General features: G+C 38.7%; 1 protein-coding gene across 1 annotated transcript in view; it reads left to right on the top strand.

The window, feature by feature from the left end:
* EPDR1 (ependymin related 1) overlaps positions 1 to 13604 on the top strand; it is a 43460-nt gene extending 29856 nt beyond the window's left edge. The window contains exons 2-3 of the mRNA XM_045008200.1: positions 5140 to 5348; positions 11088 to 13604. Coding sequence (XP_044864135.1) covers positions 5140 to 5348; positions 11088 to 11278 — 400 coding nt within the window. The 3' untranslated portion in view covers positions 11279 to 13604. The remainder of the gene's footprint in view (positions 1 to 5139; positions 5349 to 11087) is intronic.
* The last annotated feature ends 1349 nt before the right edge of the window (positions 13605 to 14953 follow it).

The following is a 14953-nucleotide window of genomic DNA, read 5'->3' as shown; positions in this document are numbered from 1 at the left end:
TTAGGCAGCTCTGCTGGAGCACCAGGTCACAAAATGGATGCCACCTGTTGGACCAGCTGCTGTTGTTGGGCTGCCAATTCGCGAACTAGCTGCTGCTGCTGCATGGCCATCTGCTGCCGGAGTTGTTGTTGTTTCTGTTGATGATGGGTGTTTTGCTCTGTCATCCATTTCAGCAGCTGCTCCATCTCCATTCAAGTGTTTGTCCTTGGGACTTTCTCTCTCTCTCTCTTTTTAAATTCCTTTCAGCAGGGACTAGGGCGATGTGCACACTCTCCACCATTTGTGATAGGGCCTTCAGTGGCCAGGCAGCCTAGTGGCTAGATCGTTGGTTAGGGGGGCTGAAGAGGGACCTGAGCTCTCTTACTCCCTCAGGTCCTAGCCCAGAGTCCTGTGTCGCTTACCCCAACGCAGGGGAGATGGACCTTCCTCCCAGCTGTGAGGAGGGCTTCAGGGCCTGTTTTCCTGGGCTGCTCCCTATTCAAGTCCTTTTAATTTAGGGTGTGGCCCTGCTAGTCCAGTTTTCCCACAGTTGGGGCTTGTCTGCAGGTTCTCCTTTAGCAGGGGAAGACTTACTTGCCTCCAGTGGCTGCGTTGGCAGGCAGGTTGCTGGCCTGTGCCTTCAGGCAGGCATACGGAGAGCTTCTGCCTCTTTGCCAGTCAGTCCCTGACTGAGCCAAGTTCCCTTCTTTTCTCCCCCCCTCCAGGCCTGGCATTGACTGCAGGTATAACAGGGTCGGGCTAGCTGAACCCACAGGTGTTCTTTAACCCCTGCTGTGCCCGGCTGCAGTCTCTCTGCTCCTTCACACCCAGTCTTTTCAGACTCTCAATATAAGACTTTTCCCCAACTTTCTGAACTCCCTGTAGTTCTGCAATATCCTTTTATTTATTTGTATACTGTATGCCCTAGGAGCCCCAACTGTGTGAGTTGCTGTACAAACTCAAAGATAGCGTGGCCAGTACTGTACACAGTGTTGCAGATGAGGCCACACCATTGATTTATATGAAGGTATTATAATATTTTTGTTTACTATTTTCCCTCTGATTTCTTATGAGTAACCCCGTTGTCTTTAAGGGGACTATTAAAGGCCCCAATTCAGGAAAACATCCCTATTCAGGAAAGCACTTAAAGATTTGCTCAAATCCATCCCTATTTAGGAGAGAACATAAGCACATGCCTAAGTCCCATTGAAACACAAGACAGTGGGCTCTAAGTTTTAAAGTTCAGAATGTGCTTTAAGTGCTATCCTAAATAGGAATGAATTTAAGCATGTTTTAAGTGTTTTTCTGAATCACATCTTAAATTAGAATGGATTATTAAAATTTGCTAGATTAGGTTCTATATTATGGACCATCAAATGGCCCATAAAAAAACAGCAAAGAAAACAATGTAAATCTTTTTTTACTGAAGAACTCCATTTCCTGTCATTTTTGGCAAAGTAATTAATCTAATTTATGTCAAAAGAATAAAAGGTTGTATAACTTTTTATGAGTTTTATAAGTAAAATCACAGAAATATGTAATCCCCTTAGTTGATTTAGCTTTGACTTTTCAGGTTTTGATTCTTTTCTTATATTTAAAATTTTCTTTTTAACTGAACTTCATAACTAACTGGAATAAAGCTGCCTATTTCTTCCAGTTCAAAACTCCTATTGTCAAAGTTCCGTTTATAACTTGTTAATTAGATACCTGATACAGAAGGCTCATGCTCCTTGGAAAATAAAATCCAGTAAAATCTGAGAACATTTTTGGTCAGTCTAAAAAATACTGCATTTACACAATATTAGATTACATGTACTGCCACATGTATATGTACAATACCATATTTGTACAATATATTATAGTCCTGCATCTTTGCCAGACATGTGAGATCAAATATGGTAATTACTGTTGTTGAAGTCAGATACACCAGAAGAAAAACACAAGTCTGAAATTACTGAAACATCATGGGAAAGAGGAACGGAGTTCCCAGAAATATACCCCCAAAAAAATGAATGCTTCACAGTTAGGAAATGAGTTGGCCAGAGATGTCCAAAAGCAGATGAAGTCGTCTTGACCTGAAGAAATTATTTACCATCTGTCTGAATGTCTACCCAACAGCATTTTTCTCCTCTACAATGTTCTTATTTAAAATAAAAATGTTGCACAGATTAGCTGTTGCTATCATCATTTAATGAACTAGGCTTGTGAAATACACTGATCAATATTTTGTTTAGACAACTGATTTGTAAAAAGAAGCAATATTTCTATGAAAGTTGTGGTATACATTATCAAACAGGGCATTAGAAAGCAAAAGAATTAACAATTTAGAGCTACCAGTAGGTTTTGGTATATTCATCAGCATAGAAGCATTTGTTTGTTAAAAAGTGAAATTTCTATCACTTCTAGTTGTGAAGAAGGCTTTCACAATGCTTTTAAATCAATTGTACCAATGATCTTTTTGAAAATGCAGAAAGACAAGTCTAAACAATACCATCAAGACAGAGGTAGATTATCCACACTTCCAGTTATCTCAGTGGAGTTGAAAAAATTAATTTGAATTTATTTGCCGCAATTTAAAATGATGTTGTTCACATCTGAACAACACATCAGCAATAATAATACCAGGTTTTAACCTAAGCTAGTAGAAATAAGCTTAGGGGGCTTTCATGCGGGTCCCCACATCTGCACCCTAGAGTTTAGAGTGGGGAAGGAACCCTGACAACTACTCATGTGCTTAAGGTTGAGTACATCATAAGCATGTGGAGAATTGAAGCCTAAGGTACTCTCTGCTTAAGTAATGGTGGCATAATATATCCCTTATGTAATATCAATAATATATCATTTGATTTTACAAAATACAGAGTAAAACATATTCCCTTCCCCCAAATACCTTATAATATATGAGAGACAAGATGGAGAAGGCAAGATGTTGGATAACAGTTCAGGAAAAGGAAGGTGTGAAGAGATTATTGTTAGGGAAAATAAAGTAGGAAGAATTTGAACAGAAAATTGGTTTTGAGGAGGGATTTGAAGGAAGAAAGAGAAGTGAAATTCTTTAAAACCAGACAGGATATAATGTGTATGTCACATCATTTAAAAAGATAAATCAGCATTTTTATCTTTGGTTAATTTGCAAATTTTCCAGATGATAATTCAAGGTCAAAAGTTATTGCTATGCCATGAGACTCAGCTGCATGTGTGCAGCTCACTTTCCCAAAGGCACTCTCTCTCTCTCTCTGAATCTCAAGAAGCCACTGCTGAACTTGTGCAAGCAGAGGAGGAAGCTGAACTGGAGTTAAACCCTTAAAACCTGTTCCTGCAAAAACTTAAACATATGCATAATTGTACTCACATGAGTAGCTCCACTGAATACAGTGGAACAGAAGTTACGCACATGCTTAAGTGTTCACAAATTCAGCATTTTACTGGCCAGATACCAGATAGTTCTCCTGACCCCTGTCACAATGATGTGAACTTTTCTTTCAACAAAGAGAATGTAAACTGACTTTAGGCCAATAATGCAGGGCTGCCCAGAGGATTAAGGGGGCCTGGGACAAAGCAATTTCGGGGTCCCCTTCCATAAAAAAATGTTGCAATACTATAGAATACTATATTCTTGTGGGGGCCTGGGGCAAATTGCCCTTCTTGCCCCCCCTCTGGGTGGTCCTGCAGTAATGATTCTGTGGCAATTTTCACAGGAATCAGGGTGTCTTAATCCACTTCCAGTTGGTCTAATTACATTTTACTTACCTACATTTCCCCCTGTATTCGGATACACTATTCTTCACTTTCTCTCTTGAGCTGCAATGAGTGTTGCTAAATGGCTTTTAACCACTGTTAAATGTTTTCCATGTTTTAACTTTTAAATATCTTCACCTGAGCAGTGGGTGAAGTGATTCCTACCTATGTATATTTTATATGGTGAATTAGTAAAATTTTGAATTGCAATGACTTCTACCTGGTCTTACATAATATTACATTAAAAATTACATTAAAAGAATGTTCAGGTTTAAAAGTCAAGCACTCAAAAGTTAGGAAATGCCAGAATTAAGCTTCCCCATATGCATTATGATACAGTCTTTTACATAATCACATCCTATTTTTTCCACAGGACCCCTACATCATTCAGTGCAGGGGATAGATGGTGCTCTGAGAATTAATCAAGGTTGTATAGTGAGTAAGGCTGTTGTTTGTAGGAGCCGTGCCTCATTTGTTACAAGTGTTGTGAATGAGTTAGGTGATTCCATTTTCTGGTTAAGGAAGTTGAATGCCACCCTGGAGAACTGGATTCTATCCTTTCTTGTACTTCAGAGTTGTTATCTGGCTTAATGGTTTAAGACAAATACTTACATTAAAATGTTCACAGATGGCCATTAACTTTGTGCTCAATTTCTACACTTGACCCCAAATTTGCAGAAGTGCTGAGTGCTTACAACTGCAACTAGACTGAAACATCTGACAGGAGCTGTGCTTTGAATATATAATATGCTATGCATGTGCTAAGTACTCTGGAAAACTGGGCCCTAGGTGTCTCAAATTGGGCACCCAAAATTAGAGGACGTTTTGAAAATTTTGGCTTTAGTTGCCCTGAGCCTCAGTTCCCTTGTGCCTCAGTTCATGTGGCAAGAGCTGTGCAGGGACTAAGCATGCTCACTGAGGATGGAATCTTCAGGGAATTTAGCCACTAAACTCAAACAAGTTGAGCATATGAAAGCTGAAATTATTCAAAGTCTTATACCTTGGCCAATTTGGACAGACTTTCACAGGGATGCAAACGATATAACCCTGACACACAGGCCATCCTCCTGCCAAATGTCAAGCCATTGCTTCACAAAACTGGCAGGTGCTAGGGCTTCTAAACTAAAATGTTGTTTAAAAAAAAAGTAACAAGGGTAAAACATATTTTTCCCTCATCTCATTCTCAGAAATGGCTGAAGAACTTTAGCTGAAACTTAAAAAAAACAAAACAAAAAAAACCCCTCATACCGAGGCCGATACCCATTATGGAAATTTTTAGCCAAAAAGGTTAAAATTTGACAAAGTTATAAGTGACTAAAACCAGGGTATTATAAAGAGACATCTCAGGCAATGGTAACTACAGGGAGTTCTACCAGCTATAAAACCATCATGAACATTAACTGGTTTTTTTTAATGTTTCAGATTCTTTGAATATATATTTCTCTATAAAGATGCAGTGATGTTTCAGATTGAACAAGTCACAAAGCTGTGCTCAAAGATTGCTTTGACTGAGCCTTGGGATCCTTATGATATTCCTGACAACTCCACTTATGAAGATCAGTACTACATCGGGGGGCCTGGAGATGAAATTATGGTACAGGAATGGTCTGATAGAAAACCAGCCAGGAAATGTAAGTATTTGGTTTGATTTTGTTAAAAAATGTCTGCATTTCCTTTACCCAAGATATAATTTTCCAACTGACTGTTAGTATTGACTTTCATATTACCACAAAATTTGCAGGAAGAAATAACATGTAATAAATATCCAGCACATACTGTATATCATATTAGTGCTGCATTGTATTAAAGAAAATGTCCCCATTATTTAAGAGTTAAATATCTGAAGAGCATATAATGGAGTTGTTTGCATGTCTCAGACAAAGTTTGGGATGAAACCACACCATTTTCCCATTAGAGTCCAGTAATCTGAGCCCAGAATTATTCATAAGAAAATCTATAATATAGAGAGACTCTTTCAGGAGTTTCAGGAGTAACTGCATGTGACCTGTGTGGCTTGGAGATTACCCAGTGACACAAGGACTTCTTGGAGCCAACTGACAGAGGGCACTGGGGCTGCATAGGGTTTTACAGGGCTCCCTTGGTCAAACATATGCACAATAATCACTGAAGGGTAGCATGTGAGGTCTCTGCTGAGTGGTAGTGTAGTCCACTGGTAATCCTAATAATTTCAAAATGTATGCATGGTTAATATTTGAGGAGGTATGTATCTACACTGGAAATTATGTTCTTAATGCCCTGGTGTTAAGGCAGATCGCCAGGAGGTGACATACCTTGGACGGGTTCCTTTCAGGCAGAGGGTAACAGATGCCTATCTCCCTGTATGGTCATTTGGGAATTGTGTATTGTATGCCACACAATGTAGAACCTATTTGCATACTGAGCCAGTTGTTGATTAAGAGATTACAAAGTCTACAAGAAAGGAGTATATAGGCATCCTGTTTATGAATAAGGACAATGGATTGTTATGATATTTCTATGGATGCAAATTCCCTGGATCCTTTGCTGAGAAGGCAAATTGACACCATGTTTTGCCTCATGAAAATTGGGTCACAGCCAACCTGGCTGAAAAACATTGGAAGCACTTTGGGTGAGCATTGCTCTACAAGACATGAAAGTATCTAGTTAATTAAGTCTGGGTTCTAAAATGTGTTACTTGTTTCCAATACTTCTACCTGCTATTACTTGAATCACTGTGCTTTGTTAAATAAACTTATACTTGGTTTCACTATAAACATATCTAATGCTGTGCATTAAGCAGAGCCGTGATCTTAGGTGGAACTGGTAAGCTGGGGTGTACTGTTCCTTTGGAAACAGCGAATCTGTGAATACTACCAGAGTCCAGTGTATCAGGGATTGGACACTCCAGGGAGAGGTTGAAGAGGTCGTAGGTTAGAGTGTGCCTGTCGCTAACCTGTAGAGAGACAGTGAGGCCTACGTAGACCTAGAGAGGGTGCTTGAGCTGCCTCTGACTGATAGAACTAGGGAGCTGTCCCATCGCAGGCATAGACAAAGCTTCTTCGTGCTAAGAATAGGTAGTAGCAAGATGCCTCACAACCCTGGGTACCCCTGAGAAGCATCATACGCAGACTCTAACAATAAAAAAGAGTTCTTAAACCCCCCTGAATTTAATTTTAATTTACAGCATTATCCAGTTGATGCAACACTTATGGTTATGACCAACAAAATATATGGCCGGTTATGAACCTTAATAATCAGCCAAGGGAAAATATTTCTTTAATAAAAAATTAAAAATAAAACAAAGAAAAAGATTGTTAGCACTCTAACTAGACTGGATTCATCCTCCCAACATTCCACAAGAGACACATCACCACCCATCCCAGGAAAATTTTTATTCACATCCAGTATTGTTGGCAGATTTATGGAACTTAATATCCAGGTAGTATCAATTTGCACTCTTGAAGTCATTTGAATATGCCCGGCTATATTGTACACCCACAATTATTTTTGTGTGTTTTATATGATAATATTGAAAGAAAACAATGTCTTGTTCATATCTAATCTATATCTATCTATCTATCTATCCATCCCTCCCTCCCTCACAACTAATTTGGCTTGGATTCTTATGGTAAAGTTATTCTGGTTTCAATGGAAATATATTGTACTTTAATAGCATTTTATTTTGCATTCATTTTTATATAAAATTCACTAAAACCATCACAAGCAGGTCCGAAAAGGATCCTGTAGACTGTTTATTTATATATGTTCACTAATGTATTATGACTTTCTGAGAAGTGTGTTGAATTATTGCTCATCTTATCAGCCTTTATTTACATGTTCTATATGTATATCACCACTCAAATTGTTTTGTTAATGTGGACTGAATTTTAAAATGATAGAATAAGTGTGCATGACCACTCTTTGGATAAGAGAAGGCAGGGTCCACTAAAGGGCTGGAAGAAAGAAAATATTTGTCACTAATAGGAATTACTGAAATGCGGCTGTCACTGCATCCAGCATGATGGTGCATATTTTTCATCTCTTAGGGGCTGGAATCAGGGTTTCTGTAAAAAGAAATAATAATCAAATGCACTAGTGTTTAGTACAAGGATCTCTGGACTTGGTAGCATCTAGGCTTTAAAGCTTAAAAAGTATCAAGTGGTTATATTCAGATGTATTCTTCCTCTCCATATCTTAGAATTTAATTTGTAATGTCTGTGACTGAGCAAGGAGACACATGGGAATTGGTGCACTGGCCAATTTTGAAATTTCTGTGCAGACTCTAGCTTATGCAAGGATACAATGCTGGAATAATATACACATGCAAATTCAAGAAGTATAACATTTTTTAAAAAGCCAAGATAGAATCAATAGCATTAAAGAGCCCTAAATTCTTCACCTTTAGTCTTACTGTTAGAAACTCAGTTTTTTCAAATTATTTGTTACACAGTAACCAATTTTATATCAACCTTTATAATCCCAAAAGAGCCTTCCACAGAAGAAATCCCTTAATTATTACACCAAAGGAAAGATATCTGTTCTGCCAGTGTCTAATTATGGCACCTTTTAAAATCTGTATAATAAAATACAATACCATTCAGCTTTGAATTGCCTCTTTCATACAAACTATATACCAAATACTGTGCAAAAGTAGGCTCTAGTTCAGCCAGGTGTTTGAGCACATCCCTAAAACTATACAGTCACCAAGTTAAAAAAGGGAAAGAGAAAAGTTAAGGGGTGCAGACAAGAGAGAAAATAAATGCTCTGAGGTGAGATTTAAAAAAGGATGGTGAGTCAATGAAGCCCTTCTAGATGGCAGAAGCTGCAGAGAGAGAAATTCTTGTATGAACAGTGGCAAGATTACGTGAAATGAAAAAGGGGAAACTAGTGGTGGAGGACCAGAGAGAGAGAGAGAGGAGGTTGGAGAGTTAGTCTGGACTAAATCCATGATGTATTCTCCATCTCAGGATACAAATGTTGTGTTCTTGACTTGTCTCTTGCAGTGGAGAATAGGGTCCAAGGAGTGCAGTTTTGAACAGGACGTCAAATGAATGGAGAGCCAGGGGAGATGCTTAGGGAGGTGGAAGTTGCACTAATGAAGATATGGATGAAGATTTCCACAATGGGGCCAGCAAGGCTTAGATGGGCAATGCTGTGGAGAGGATGGTGGGCAGATTTGCAGACAAAGGGCTGTGGGAGAAGTAAAATTTAGGGATTAGGATGATACCAGAGGTTTACAGAGAGATGGGAGGAATGAGTCAAGGAAAGAAGTAGAGGAGTTGGGGTTGTGTTTGGGAATGCTCCTTCTTTTCCAGGATGAACATTTCTGTGTCTGAGATAGTTAGCTAGAAGATTATGAAAAGAAGCCATGTATATTTTCATTAAAGATGTGACAAAAGGCAAAATATGTACAGCTGACGTTCATCAGTGTAAAATTGGCAGTTAGGAATTAAGATAACTATAAAGAATGAAGGTAGAAGGTTGAGGGTCTCCACAGAGGAGGAGCCCTGGTGTAGAGAAGGAATTCCCACCAAAACGGAGAATGAGTGACTTCATAGGTAAGGGGGAATAAGATATCCTACTTAGCTCTGGAAACTGAGTATTGCACAGTGTCAAAGGTGGCTCTGAGGCCCAGCAGTATGAGACTGGAGAAAGAGCCTTCAGTAGCAGAAGGAAGAAATACATTTGGCGATGTGTTAACTACAGGAAAGAGAGAGGTTTCCAAGTTACGGGCAGTGTGAAGACCATCAAGGATACTGACCTCTTAATCTACCTAGGACCAAATGTGGGATGCAGTGTTTGATGTTTACTCGAAATGTGGGACACAAAACATTTTTCATGCAGGAAACACAAAATGCCCTGGAGTTCCTTCCTTTAGTGTAAATAACTCCTTCTAGAACGTCAATTTCATGGTTCTTTTGTGAGGTAAATAATTTTTTAGAATAAAAAGGAGATGTCAAATTTGTGTGGAAGGTAGGTAAATTTAGGACTAAAACAAACGATGTCCCTCCAAGTGAGGGACACATGGGAACTATGAGAGTAAGATGGAGAGGTGAGAGAAATCTGCTTTTTTGATTACATTGATGAGAAATGGATACTTACAGGTAGTGCTGCAGATTTGCCATGGCACTTTTTGATCAAAAATCATTGGTAAATTTAGTAGAAGTCACAGGTTTAGGGGAAAACAGTGTGTAGAGTGATGGATATGATAACTCAACTATACCTCTTTAAATACAATATACATAAATGCCTCCTTCTTCACAGCCCTCACCTCAATCGGGGGGGGGGGCGGGAGGAGGCACTGACCTCGCAGCAGTACCCTCTGCGTCAGCACAGCAGCCCTAATCCCAGCTCAGTGTGGAGGGAAGGCCCTAGGGCGAGGGGGCTGGAGAGCAAGCTTATCCCGCACTCACTTCACAGCAGCAGCTCCTGTCCCACGGGACTGGGCCCGGCTCCCTGCACTGGGCGTTGCCACCTGGCATGTGGGTCACAGTGCAACTCACTCAAATTTGGCCTGGTTGCCAATCCATCATGACGTGAGGGAGCCAGGCCCAGTCTTGCAGGACAGGAGCTGCCACTATGCGATGAGTATGGGGTGGGCTTGTTCTCCAGCCCCTTCGACTGGGGCCTCGCCTCTCCACCAGGTTGGCGACCCACTGATGTGTCATGACCCAGGGTTTGGAATATAACTGCTTTATTAAAATGATGGGCACAAAGAAAAGTCTCAGACAAACAGAAAAGTCAGAGCATCCATGACATTTTTACCACCCTGACAAATTTACAGCCCTACTTATAGGTCATCACTTGTTTTAGGTGAATATAAAGGCAAAGGAAGCATGATGTCAGAAGGGTCCAAAGAGAGGCGAGAGAGAGAGTTGAGGAAGGGAAAGTAAAGGAAGAGAGTAACAGTGGGGGGTCAGGGAGGGTGTATTACCATGCATCAGGGTAATATTAGATTGAGAGAGGGAAGTCTACAAACATGATTCTCTAATCAGAACAATTTCCTGGTAATTAGGGATTAACCCCTATTGGATTAACCCAATCCTAAATTGATTGCTGCTGTCCATTAGCCTAGCAGATATCAACCCAGCTCATGACTTGCTTAAGATATGTGTACAGTACACACACTTTTCAAATACTGCTCCAGAAATTAATATTCAGTTCATGACTAAACATTTTATCTTGAAACAGCATGACAAACATTTTTCTTTTCATTTCTTCATTAAGGCTGGGATTTTCAAAGTTCTAGGTGCCCAAAATCCCCTGGGGCTCTTTGAAAGTTGTCACTGAAGTCAGGAAAATATACAAATGTTCTCTTGTCTCTTTAATAACAACTTTAAAATAATTCATGCTTGTCCCATAAAATAGTCACACTTTGTGCTTCATTATAGTTGAGTCCTGGGTTGGCGTTTACACAGTCAAGGACTGTTACCCAGTGCAAGAAACCTACACCAAGAACTACAGCGTGACAACCTCCACCCGCTTTTTTGATCTACAGCTGGGTATTACTGACCCCTCTGTGTTTACCCCACCCAGCACCTGCCAGGAAGCCCAGCCGATAAAGATGAAAGTTGAATGCTGATTATGGACAATGGGTTGCCACATGCAAACAATAATGACATGGAGGATAATTATTAATAATCAGCAACTGATATGTAACCTGATTTTCAACCTGATTTTTGTCTTTTTGGAATTGTGAGTTTTCATTTGAAAGGGAACACAATATTTAGTTGAACAGGAAGGTAAGATGTGTAGCAAAAAGGATATCTTTATTTCAGTGTTTCACTAAATTAAACTCTGTTCAACGATGCACTTGGTGTGTTTGTTACTGATGAAGTAATGTTTATAGGCACTATTTTAGCTGTGAATATTTTTTGAAAGTTTCATTATTTAATATTTCAAAATGTCAACACAAAAGTATATTGGGTTCCTATTAACATAAAAGAAAAGTTGGATATCGTTTATTACTTCTGGAGGGATTTATGGGGTTGATAAAATATATTCTGTGTAAGAGCTCAACTGTAACCATAAAATGGCATAGTTTAAGCAGACTATGTCAGAGTGATTAAATGCATTCTCTTGGGGTTTTTTATCCTTGCTCCTCAAAAAGCTTTCAGTCAAGTGAATGGGGGTTTGAGGTTGTTGGGCTATTTGCAAAGAAACCAGAGTGACTATTCATATAATACTACGTGACTGATGTAATACTTTAATGGGGGGAAAATAAAAAATTAAGCCAAAGGTTTTTTTTCTTGCATTTGCTAATCTTTCCCTGAAGCCTTTCTACAGAGTCTGATTAGACATATTTCTGTTTTATTCATTTCTTATTCATGCTTTTGTCAAGGCATTTTTGCTTTTAATCTATGCAAGGAAATGAATAGATACTGCATGTGACTTGCTATAATTGTCCTATTTTCAAAAATCTTTCTTTTTTCAGAGAGTGTGAGAAAGGCCTTTACAATTTCAGGTAGAAGTAAAAAGCATCTGCTCCTGTTACCTAGATTAATGCACATACAGCTCCTCACGTTGGAATTCTAACGAAAGACCTAAATGTGTGACAAAAGGGAAAATGGTATTTTAAAGGCCTTTTGCATGGTATGATTACAATGCACTATGATCCAAACACGAATGACAATCCTGCTTTTGTTTGCACCCATTCCTTTGATCACTGAACATGTTCATTGTTAAATCAGCATTTTAAAACATTATCATCCACATACAGCTATTTGCTGGTGGAAGGAATGAGAGCTTAGTTATAAATAAATAAATCAATAAGCAAACAAAAACCAAAAAGCCCCAGGTAATGTACATTTTTAGCAGTATAAGCAGTACAGGACATTCAAGTGATATGGACTATATAACTGTCCCATCTTAGTGTTTCTGAAATTATAGTAAATGCTTTCATCTTCCATAAGTCTAGCATTTTATTTCAGTTGTTACTTGATAATATATGTGGGGCCAGATTCTGATCCCGAGTCATGTTGTGTAGTACTTTACTTCATGAGTAGTGCTGACGTCAACGGGACAACTTGTAGAGGAAGGTGCTATTCAGCATCAGTAAGGGGATCACATTCTGGCCCTTAAAGATAGTTGTTTGAAAATATCCCACAAGACTGCCTCTTCTAGGACAGTCTTCATAAAGAGAAAATGATGTAGGGTTACAGTGATGGTGGAGGATTACATACGATGTATAATTTACTCACCAGTAGTACCTTAGTTAACAAAAACCAAAGGCCAGAATCACCTTTGGAAGAGAGTGGACCTAGGTACATTATTAGTTTCTCTACACCTTACTAGCGTTTATCACTTAGACACTGTGCCACAGAGTCACGGTATTTTCCTTTCAGAGCTGGAGTCATGAAGGAATTTTCTTTAGTGGAGCCCTTCCTGCAAGTATACCTATGAACTAGCTGAAATATAACTAATTAATGATATTTTCCCAAACATTAAAAGTTTATTGAGATGTGCTAGTGGAAATAGAATTGGATTTCCTATCAATTTAGTATGCACTTAGTCTGTGATTCCTCTGTAATTTTGTAACAACTTAAATACTAATTGCATATTGTTTTCATTAGGGCTTCTTGTTGAAAGCTGAAAAATATAATAAACTTAGCTAGCAAACATGGAAGTGTGACTCCACATCATTAGGAATGACTTTCTTGTGGTTTAACAGATAACTATGTATTCTCTCTGTGTGCGGGTGTAATACCATGTCTATAATTATATTGGTTCTAACAATATTAGATGGTCTTTTAACATTCATTCGCAGAAGTCTGTAATACAAAGTGCTTTTTAAAATGTTGCAGTGACATCCAAGTTAATTTTCAACGGCAAAATATATACGGTTTAAAACTGCTGGTTTTGAATTTTTTAGTTCTGCTCTATATATTCAATAAAGGGACTTGTTAAAGAAAGAATAAAGAGCCTTGGGTTTGTTTCCTCGTTGTTTTTAATGAGTGTGTCATTAAACAAAAAGTTTGCTTAGTTTGTTATCATTGTCTTCAACAGAGGCATATAAGGCCCTTAACATTGCTTATTGGCCCTTTTACACCACTCTGGCAGTGTTAAGTGCTTTATAGTGGGAGTAAATTACATTTATACCAACTTTAAGGTCCATTTCCACTGCCTGAGTGATGTAAACGGGCTTTCGTGTAAATGAGACTCTGGGACAGTAATTTCTTCACAACAACTATCCTGGGTGTAATACAATAGTCAAACATTTTCTTTTCCCATTAAAATCAGTGAGGGCTTCAGTGTAGGGAGCACTTATGAAAATCAGACCATTTATTTAAGTGCCTCAGTATAGATGTGAGGGTAAAATTTGTAGAAGAGTCTAAGTGAATTAAGAGCTTAAGTTGCTAAAAAGCCTAAGTCCCATTGACATTGTTAGGCACTTTAAAAAATTTTACCCACTGAAATTAAGTAGCAGCAAACTAATTGTCAGTGGGACTTAGACTCGTAAATCACTTAGGTGTTTTTTAAAATTTTACCTCAGATGCCTAAATCTAGGCACCGATGCTCATTTGCAGAGGTTCTGAACGTCACCAATTCCATTTGACGTAATGCTTACACCATTGTTGTTTATATGAAATTGTAGTTTCTCTTGCAAGGTTTAGATGGAAACTGGCACTGCTACCGAATTTGAGATTGATCTAAAACTGGCAGCTAAATTCTAGCAGTCGGTGATTAACTTGTGTTCAATGTGTGGCATTTTTGGTTCTCCACTTGGTGGAAAAATATTTGTACTTTTGTTTTATGTAGGAATAGCCACCAGAATGCATTGAACTTTAAAGGGGGAAAAGACAGTTTGTACTAGTGGACTGGAATGCAGTACTACAAAGAGATTGTTTCATTAAAATTAACCTTGACATTGGGTTGTGATCCTCCTCCAGGACTGATCCCACTGGAACTCCATTGTAAATGGGACTAGTTAGCCACTCATGAATTAAACTGCGGAGCAATACCAGCAAGCTCACTAGTGCCAGACTTTCCCACCAAAATGTGAATCTTGTGCTGTCCAACACACTGCTGAACAAAGCAAGCTCATATAAAGTCTGTCATTTAATCAATGGAAAATGATATGCTCCAGCCTTGTTATCCCAAATGGAGTTTCCCATACACTTTAATCCACACTGGTTAAGATAAAACAATAAGATAGGTTTATTAACTACAGAAAGAAAAGAAAGTTTTTAAGTGGCTACAAGTAATGAGGCATAAAAGTTAGGATTGGTTACAAAAGAAATAAGATAAAACACACACT

This window comes from Mauremys mutica, chromosome 2 (genome assembly GCF_020497125.1).
Source record: "Mauremys mutica isolate MM-2020 ecotype Southern chromosome 2, ASM2049712v1, whole genome shotgun sequence".
Taxonomy (NCBI): Eukaryota; Metazoa; Chordata; order Testudines; family Geoemydidae; genus Mauremys; species Mauremys mutica.
This window is presented reverse-complemented; position numbering and strand designations above follow the sequence as displayed.